This window comes from Trachemys scripta, chromosome 1 (genome assembly GCF_013100865.1).
Source record: "Trachemys scripta elegans isolate TJP31775 chromosome 1, CAS_Tse_1.0, whole genome shotgun sequence".
Taxonomy (NCBI): Eukaryota; Metazoa; Chordata; order Testudines; family Emydidae; genus Trachemys; species Trachemys scripta.
Window position 1 is genome coordinate 307,652,277 of NC_048298.1, and position 10,057 is coordinate 307,662,333.

Sequence of the window (10,057 nt, forward strand, 5' to 3'; positions counted from 1 at the left end):
TCCACACTGCCATAAAACAGACAGGGCTGGCCTGAGTCAGCTGACTTTGGCTTGCGGGGCTCAGGCCCCAAGGCTATAAAATTGCAGCATAGACATCTGGGCGTGGGCTGGAGCCCAGCAAGGGGGAAGAGGATCCCAGAGCTGAGCTCCAGCCTGAGCATCTACATTGCAATTTTATAGCCTTGCAACCTGAGCCCGATGAGTCCAAGTCAGTCAAAATGGGCCAGCTGCAGGGTGTTATTGCAATACAGACATACCCTATAAGAGTCTCTTCAAAACTCATGTGCCCATCATCCATTGCACTTACTCTAAATTAAACAGGAACAAAGAAAAAGTCCCAGAGATTACTGGGGAAAGAACAATCAAACAAGGCAGGGAGGGAAAGTACGGCTTCAAAGAATGAGTGAGCAAAGAGTTCTCACTGGAAGAGGATAGGGTTTGGTGTGGGGACAGTAAATACTGAATGTTGATTAGACTGGCCCCTTACCATTTAACTAAATTGGGCTTAAAATTAAACTGAGATGAATCTGGGTGAGGTACATTCATTCCCTGTCTGATGCAGAAAACCGTCTAAGACAAATAATAATAGCAAGGCTGAGGTTTAACAACAAAAAAAAAAAAGATAGCGCAAAACAGAGCAGTGCTTTAAACTAAAAAGACTATCCATAATGGTCTCCATTCCTGCTGCCCTCCCTGCAAAAGCTTAGTCTACAAGAGACAGAAGAAAATGGTGGTAAGACTGAGATCAGATTCTGCATTCTGTGCCTACAATTATTCCATTGGTATAGACACAACTGTTACTATTAATGAGAAACACAGTTCCTATCTGTAATTCTAGCTTTCAGAAGATAACTGCTTTATCAATCTATGTAGATATTTAGAAATCTAGTTAACCTTGTTTCACAATATGGATTGAGAAGTAAGCATTCCAATATACAAAATGACTCTCTTGTCCAGGGGTTGGCAACTTATGGCACGCATGCCAAAGGCAGCACACAAGCTGATTTACTGTGGCACGCTGCTGCCAGTCTGGGGTCCCCGCTGTCGGCCTGGATGGACGGAAACCGGGCCGGCAGCAAGCTGAGCGGGGCTGGCAGCTGGGACCCCACTCAGCCCGCTGCCAGTCTGGGGTTCCATCTACCGGTCCCGTAAATGTAAAATGTATTACAGGCACGCGAAACCTTAAATTACCGCGAATAAATGAAGACTTGGCACACCACTTCTGAAAGGTTGCCGACCCCTGCTCTAGTCTTACAGTGCAAGGATATCAAAACCAGCAGGAAAGCATGCAAACCTACAGTAGGCTTTAAAAGATTACATGTTCAGATGCAAAATATACCCATCAAAACTTAAGTGTTAAGGAATGTTTTCAAACTACTCTAATAGGAGAGCCCATTTTATATTGAAATGTAGAAATTTTTTTATTTTTATGACTATTCTAGGAGAAAAGATAACTATACTAGCAGGTCATACACTTCATTTCTTGTATAGGCTGAGTTTATTGCACAAAGCAGAGGTTCCTTCCATCCTCCCCTACAAGCTCTCTGTGTTGCCATCTCCCATTCCCCTTCTTTTTCAGGGATTCACTGTAACGCCCCACAACCTCCCTGCTGCCATGGGTTTTGCATGCCCCCGTTTCTCTCCCCCCCCCCATGGCAAGAGCTATATGCCCCCCCCTTTGGGGGTCCCCCATGCTCCACCACCTATGACAGGAGCTCTGTGTGCACCCTTATTTCACCTCATTCTCTCCAGTCCCTTTCCCCCAAGCCAGACACTCCCAATTTATCTGGGTGATTAATCATTCAGGGCATCAAAATATTAAACTGTATTAAGAAGCCAAACAGAAGTATTTTTATGCCACAAGGCATTAACTGATGTCCTCAATTAGCTGTTTGAACTATATACGATTGCAGAGGTGCCTGAAACACTGATTGTAGTAATCTGATGGTAGGGTTTCCATTTCTCGCCTTTTGGTTTTCCAGTTTCCCCAAAAATCAATAAGGTTCTGGCCACTGATGCCTTGCACATTCCCAATAACTTTGGAATTGATCGGATACTAGGTTCACAAGTTATCACATTACATACAGAGAAATGCCACCAAATTAAATGTAAGGACCTCACAAGCTTGGCCAAAAAGGGCACTTACGGCATTTTTTTCCTAATTTAAGAGATTTTTGTAATCTTACCCAAGCTTTAATTAATAGTAACTCCCAAGCAAGCAAGCAATGGTCATTACAATAAAGGCCTCTACTACAAAGAAATTTTGATCATATTTTAGAGTCTGCACACAACTCCATGGAACATTTAATACCAGAAAATAAGGCCTAAAAAGGGAAAGCCGTCTTTACTGGAAGGTGAGGGGAAAGCAGACATACCTGTATGTCCTTCTTAACGAGTTTAGGCTTATTATCCACAATTTTTTTTCTGAATTCAAGCAGCACTTCTTTACAGTCTTCCAGATGAACCTCTGGTTCCCAGGTATCATCATCCGAGGTATATCCCTTCCACCGCACTTTGTACAGAATTTTACCCTGTGAGAGCAAAAAGTACTTATAAAACAAGAGTTTATGAAGGGGGTGGGGGGTTTCTACAGTATCGACTTGCTCTTGTGAATCTCAATGTATAATGGTTTAGTCTAATCTGACTTTATAGGATGAAAATGTTAATTCCTAAAAAGTGAGATGAGCCGTGTTTTGCTATAATCATTCATCCAAACATGTTCTCATAGTTTGAAGTATTACACAAAAGAGGTTTTAAGTACAGTGAGTATAAAACTTATTTCTTACAGTAGTTCACTAAACTTCTGTTAACCATTTGGTTTTGCCTGAAGTTCTTTGCTGCTTCTCCAAACAAATTTAGTAATTTCATATTACAATGTGAACAAATCATTTTCCTAGATCAGGATATACTGTGATGGGACACACACATCAACTACTCAACTTCACAAGAATGAAGTCTGCTACAAGAACTGTTTTTTTTCCTTTCCTGGCTTCACACTGCAGCATACATGTGCCCAAAAGCACTTGAATTGAAGAGCAGGGTGGAGTTAAAAAAAAAAAATAGGGCTGTCAATTAATTGTAGTTAATGCACACGATTAACTAAAAAAATTAATCATGATTTAAAAAATAATTGCGATTAATCGCACTTAATAGAATACCAACTGAAATTTATGAAATATTTGTGGATGTTTTTCTACATTTTCAATATTGATTCCAATTACAACACAGAATACAAAGTTCACAGTGCTCACTTTATATTATTTTGTATTACAAACATATGCACTGTAAAAATGACAAAAGAAATAGCGTTTTTCAATTCACCTCATACAAATACTGAAGCGCAATCTCTATTGTGAAAGTGTAACCTACAAATGCAGATTTTTTTGTTACATAACTGCACTCAAAAACACAACAGTGTAAAACTTAAGAGCTTACAAGTCCACTCAGTCCTACTTCTTATTCTGCCAATCACTACGTTTCTTTACATTGACAGGAGATACTGCTGCCTGCTTATTTACAATGTCACTTGAAAGTAAGAACAGGTGTTCGCATGGCACTTTTGTAGCCGGCGTTGCAAGGTATTTACATGCCAGATATGTGCTGGGTCATCCTCCGAGACTGCTATAACATGAAATATATTCAGAATGCAAGTAAAACAGAGCAGGAGACGTACAATTCTCCCCCCCAAGGAGTACAGTCACATATTTAATTGACGCATTATTTTTTTAATGAGCATCATCAGCATGGAAGTGCGTACTCTGGAATGGTGGCCGAAGCATGAAGGGCATGCAAATGTTTAGCATATCTGGCACATAAATAGCTTGCAACACCAGCTACAACAGTGCCATGTGAATGCCTGTTCTCACTTTCAGATGACATTGTAAACAAGAAGCAGGCAGCATTATCTCCTGAAAATTGTAACCAACCTTGTTTGTCTAAGTGATTGGCTGAGCAAAAAGTAGGACTGAGTGGACTTGTAGGCTCTAAAGTTTCACAGTTTTATTTTTGAATGCAATTTTTGTACATAATTCTACATTTGTAAGTTCAACTTTCATGATAAAGAGATTGCACTACAGTACTTGTATGAGGTGAATTGAAAAATACAATTTTTTTACAGTGCAAATATTTGCAATAAAAATAAAGTGAGCAGTGTACACTTCGTACTCTGTTGTAATTGAAATTAATATTTGAAAATGTTGTAAACATCCAAAAATGTTTAAAATAAATGGTATTCTATTGTTGTTTAACAGAGCGTGATTCATTTTTTTTTTAATCGCTTGACAGGCCTAAAATAAGTTAAAAAAAGATTTTAAAAGTCATGATTTATTTTATTTAAATGTTAATTCTTTACTTTCTTCCCGTTTTATAGTGTTATCGTGCTAAAATAGATGTTTTGCATTTTTTTCTTAGTTTCCTAATTGTTAGGAGAATCTCAGATTTTAAGAGATCTCCCCCCGCCCCCACACTTCAATATTTATCCTTGCCGAAAAAGGAAAGTGCAGGGTCTTACCAACATACTCATTATAGTACACCTCTACCCTGATATAACGTGACCTGATATAACACGAATTCGGATATAATGCAGTAAAGCAGCGCTTCGGGGGGGCGGGGCAGCACACTCCGGTGTATCAAAGCAAGTTCGATTATAACGTGGTTTCACCTATAACGCAGTAAGATTTTTTGGCTCCCAAGGATAGCGTTTTAGCAGGGTAGAGGTGTAACACCATAAATTCAAACACAAAATAGATAAGCAAATAATTGTGCTATATTTGCAACCAGCACCACCTTCTAATATATTGAACTTTCAAAAGTGAAAAAGCTGCAATGCTTAAACCAAAAACTGTACTCCAACAGGGTTTTGCACTCAAGTCATATCCCCTCTTGATTTAAAGATGTCAAACTGCCTAAGAAGAACAGGAGTACTTGTGGCACCTTAGAGACTAACAAATTTATTAGAGCATAAGCTTTCGTGGGCTACTGCCCACTTCTTCGGATGCATATAGAGTGGAACATATATTGAGGAGATATATATACACACACACATACAGAGAGCATGAACAGGTGGGAGTTGTCTTACCAACTCTGAGAGGCCAAGTAAGAGGAAAAAAAATGTTTTTGAAGTGATAATCAAGCTAGCCCAGTACAGACAGTTTGATAAGAAGTGTGAGAATACAAGGGGAGATAGATTCAATGTTTGTAATGGCTCAGCCATTCCCAGTCCTTATTCAATCCTGAGTTGATTGTATCTAGTTTGCATATCAATTCCAGCTCAGCAGTCTCTCAGAGTCTGTTTTTGAAGTTTTTCTGTTGTAAGATAGCCACCCGCAGGTCTGTCATTGAATGGCCAGACAGGTTAAAGTGTTCTCCCACTGGTTTTTGAGTATTATGATTCCTGATGTCAGATTTGTGTCCATTAATTCTTTTGCGTAGAGACTGTCCGGTCTGGCCAATGTACATGGCAGAGGGGCATTGCTGGCACATTATGGCATATATCACATTGGTAGATGTGCAGGTGAACGAGCCCCTGATGGTATGGCTTACTTAATTGGCCTCTCAGAGTTGGTAAGTTCGTGCCAACGTGTGTGTGTGTGTGTGTGTGTATGTGTATATATATATATCCTCAATATATGTTCCACTCTATATGCATCCGAAGAAGTGGGCAGTAGCCCACAAAAGCTTATGCTCTAATACATTTGTTAGTCTTTAAAGTGCCACAAGTACTCCTGTTCTTTTTGCGGATACAGACTAACATGGCTGCTACTCTGAAACTGCCTAAGCACATCCCTAAGTCACCTCAATCTCCTCCTGGAGGAAAAAGATTGGCCATCTTATGTCTCTCACTATAAGACTGTTTTCCAGACCACATATCATTCTTTTAGTATTTCTCCAAACCTTTTCCAATTTGTTAACATCCTTTTTGGAGTGCGGATACTAGAAATGGACATAGTATTCCAGTAATGATCTCACTAATATACTGAGGTAATATCTCCCTACTCCTATTCAAAATTCCCGATTGAACATCCAAGATCATACTAGCCATCAAGTACACCACATCACTGGGAACTCATGTTCAATGGGTTATCAACACCATGTCCCAACTTCTCTTCAGTGTCACTGCATTCCAGGATAAAGGATGGGGGACTGTAAGTGTAACCTATGTTCTTTGTTCTTGGATGTATGACTTTTCATTTGGTTGTATTAAAAACATACGTTGGTCAAATGAGCCCACCTTACCAAGAGACCTGTCTCCACTTATATTTACCATTCCACCAATTTATATTCTCTGCAAATTCTACCAGCAGAGATTTTGTTATTTCTTTCAGATCATTGAAAGAAATATTGAATAGCATTGGGCTAAGAACAGATTCCTGGAGCATCCTGCTAGAAATACCCCCACTAGATGACTCCTCATTTAGTTATTTTGAAATCTTTTAACCAAGTTTTAACCTATTTTTATATGTGCTACATTGATTTTGTAGCGTGCAAACTTTTTTAAAAATCAGAATATCATGCAGAATAAAGCATATTCTGTTAGACATCTGACTTAACTTCTGTAAATGTGGTTACCATTATCAACCAATCTCACCAAAAAATAATATCAAATCTGTCTGACAAGACCATTTTCCATAAAACCATACTGATTGGTATTAATTATGTTACCATATTTTAATTCTTTATTAAGTACGTTCCATGTCAGAATATCCATGACATGAGACAATTTCACTAACCGAAAAGGCTCTGGATTAAAGCACTTTATATGCAAGAGGATTTTGTTTCTTTTGAGGGAAAGTGAACAGTGGTTCTCAAAAATTACATTGTTTTCCAACTATTTTGGAGAGAGAAGTTTCAAAAGAAATTTTGCTCCTCTTGACTATTCTAAATACATTTGTCATCAGCAAGCTCTGCATCTCACTGTTCACCCCCTTTTGCAGATCCTTAATATATTAAACACAAGACCTAGTACACAACCTTGTAACATCCCACTTAATCTTTTACACTGTTGAACACTTACCATTTATTCCCATTTGTTTTCTATACAAATCAGTGTCTAAGACTATGTCTACACTACAAATTACATCACTCAGGGGGTGATTACATCATTTTAAAGTAAAACATTTTCTGTTCAGATTTAGGAATGTTGTAAGCTTCAAATGTTCAATTTTTTTTTTTGGTAAAGTCAGATTATTTTGAGAGAAATATTTTCCTTTCCAAGTTAAAAAGGACACTATCAAGGTATTTCAAAGAAAAAACCTTCCCCCACTATTTCTTTAAAGCCCCTCACAAACTTAAAACATATTGAACAATGCAATACTTTGAAAGAACATTTTGTTTTGGTGCAAGTTAACACTTACTTCAGAAGGAGATACGTCTTACACTGAGGTATATGTTAGTAAAAAGTTAGCTGTTTTAAGTAGAAAATTTCAAGAAATTAGGGCTAACTCCATAAGCCTGAACTCTTCTGTGTTAAGCTGAGGTGTTACAGATCTGGCAGATAGTGAACATCAACAAGCTGCACATAAATGTAGTAAGTCTTGAAGCTTTTGCACTTCAGTTTTAATCTGAAGGACTATTTTATTTTCCCTCTACATTTTGGCTATTTCTCCACAATCAGAGTGCCTATAAATTTTTTTTATATGTGATGCAGAATTAGACCTATATAAAAACCACAAAAAATAATACTCAACAACACTTCAGAGTTTCCATCATGTTCTATATAAATTTCAAAAGCAGGGCTCTTTGCTTAAGTCACATTTGTATCTTGCAGATACAAACCTTAATGCTTGGTCTATACTAGGAAATTAAGTCAGTATAACTGCATTTCTCCAGGGTGTAAAAAATCCACTTCCCTGAGTGAAGCAAATAAACTGACCTAACCACTTGTGTAAACAGAGCTAGGTTGACAGGAGAACCCCTCCTGTCAGCATAGGCAGCACCTTCACTGAAGCACAACAGCAGCACAGTTGCAGCAGCTTATGTGTAGACAAGCCCTAAGGGCAGGTCTTCACTGGGGGGGAGAGGGGGAGTCGATTTAAGATACGCAAATTCAGCTACGTGAATTCGACGTATCGGAGCTGACTTTACCCGCTGTGAGGACGGCGGCAAAATCGACCTCCTCGGCTCCCCGTTGACGGCGCTTACTCCCACCTCCGCTGGTGGAGTAAGAGCGTCGATTCGGGGATCGATTGTCGCGTCCCAACGAGACGCGATAATTTGATCCCCGAGAGATCGATTTCTACCCGCCGATTCAGGCAGGTAGTGTAGACCTAGCCTAAGAGTAGCTCAGCATTTCAAAGAAAGGCTAACAAGTTGTGAAAGACATTCCTGCTGTCTCTAATATTGTATTCCTGGCCTGAGAGATTCTGTATCCCTAATGGATCCATGAAAACTACCTAGAAACCACTACAAGGAAAGTAATTTCATACAACAGCAGTGAGAACTTAGAATACTTTTGATGATTACATGATTTAAGTTATATTCAGAAACAACTGGAAGTTCAAGATGGATTAAACAATGTGTTCATTGAGACAATACATTTACTAAAGGACCACGTTTGTCAGAATCTTATCCCAGTGAGCCTCTGATCCAGGAAATGGGTATTTTCACAATGTATTTTACCACTGCAACTACCGGGGAAAAATTGTCAACATGATTTTTTTTTTTTAATAATTCTTTCATCCAAAGCTACAAAAAGCCGTATTTTATATTAGAGGTTATATAATAAAAGCATTAAGATACAACACTGTTCTCATGGGCTTATAGCCCAACAAAAACAAAAAAATCATCCCAGACAAACCTGACCCACAAGAATCCATATAACCTCAAATATCAGCACCTGTGTCTTTAATGGTTTTATGATTGGGACTCAAAAATGAAAGTATTTTAGGAACAATTTTCTGTCCGTGTCACTTTAAAAATGATTCTCCTTTGTGCCTTTATTCCATGTTACACAGAAGAGTTTCACCACTTCATGTAGCCATAAAGAAAGGGTTTGACTCTCCCAGCTTGAGATCCCAGGCTAACTGATCAACTGGGTAGAGACAGTTATGCTAAATGAAGTACTTAAAGCAAAGTATTTTAAATTAGCTTCAAGCAGCTTGAGTTATAAGTGGCCCATAAAAGTGGAAACAAAAAGAACAGAAACCCAAATTCAAGCCTATGCAAGATGCTGCCCTGCTACCTTTGGTTATAACATTTGAAAATGAAAGCATGTGTGTTGTGAGGGGAAGACATGGGGAGCCAGCCCACATGAAGGCATCAGCTGTTTGGCTGCTTCCCTCACAGCCCCTCACCATTAGTCTAGCCAGGGATCTAAGACTCAGGTGCAGAACAGAGGAATGCCTGGCCAAGGGAGAGGTGAGACAAGAGTGACACAGCGGCAGGAACTGTGGGAGAAGGGAGGAAGTCAGGTGGCTTCTGGGGAAAAGAAAAGAGAAGGGAATGAATGGAAGAGGTAACAGGCAGGGCCGGCTCCATAACAGCAGCTAGCTCCAGCTACAGGTGGAAAGCTGAGGAGTCTTGGTCTCCCTTCATCCACTCATTACCCCACCCAGCCAGTTCTCCTCTCATGCACTGCCTACCCCCATCTCTGCCAGGCCAGCTCTCGCCTCTTGCAGCCCGCAGGGCCAGGTTTCCACGTCTTTCAATCACCCACCACACACACTACCAGGCCGGGGCTCCCCTCATTCATCCCCCCCTCCCCGAGCCAGGGCTCCCCTCATTCACACACACACACACACACACCCTCCCTCCCCGGGCCCCCCTCATTCACACACATCCCCTTCTCCACGGGCCGCAGCGCCCCTCATTCACACCCCCCCTCCTCTCTCCCCGGCCGGGGTGCCCCTCATTCACACACCTCCCTCGGGCCGGGGCGCCCCTCATTCACGCCCCCCCCTCTCCCTGGGCGGGGCGCCCCCCTCATTCACACCCACCCCCCCTCTCTCCCCGGGCGCCCCCCTCATTCACACCCACCCCCCCTCTCTCCCCGGGCGCCCCCATGAGGGGGGGCGCCCGGGGAGAGGGGGGCGCTCGGCCCGGGGAGAGTGGGGGATAGGTG

At 40.8% G+C, this 10,057-nt stretch overlaps 1 protein-coding gene across 1 annotated transcript in view; it reads right to left on the reverse strand.

Moving 5' to 3' along the window:
* Nucleotides 1-10,057, reverse strand: part of MPHOSPH8 (M-phase phosphoprotein 8) — a 48,176-nt gene that overhangs the window by 37,452 nt on the left and 667 nt on the right. Inside the window, exon 2 of the mRNA XM_034758804.1 lies at nt 2,376-2,531. Coding sequence (XP_034614695.1) covers nt 2,376-2,531 — 156 coding nt within the window. The remainder of the gene's footprint in view (nt 1-2,375; nt 2,532-10,057) is intronic.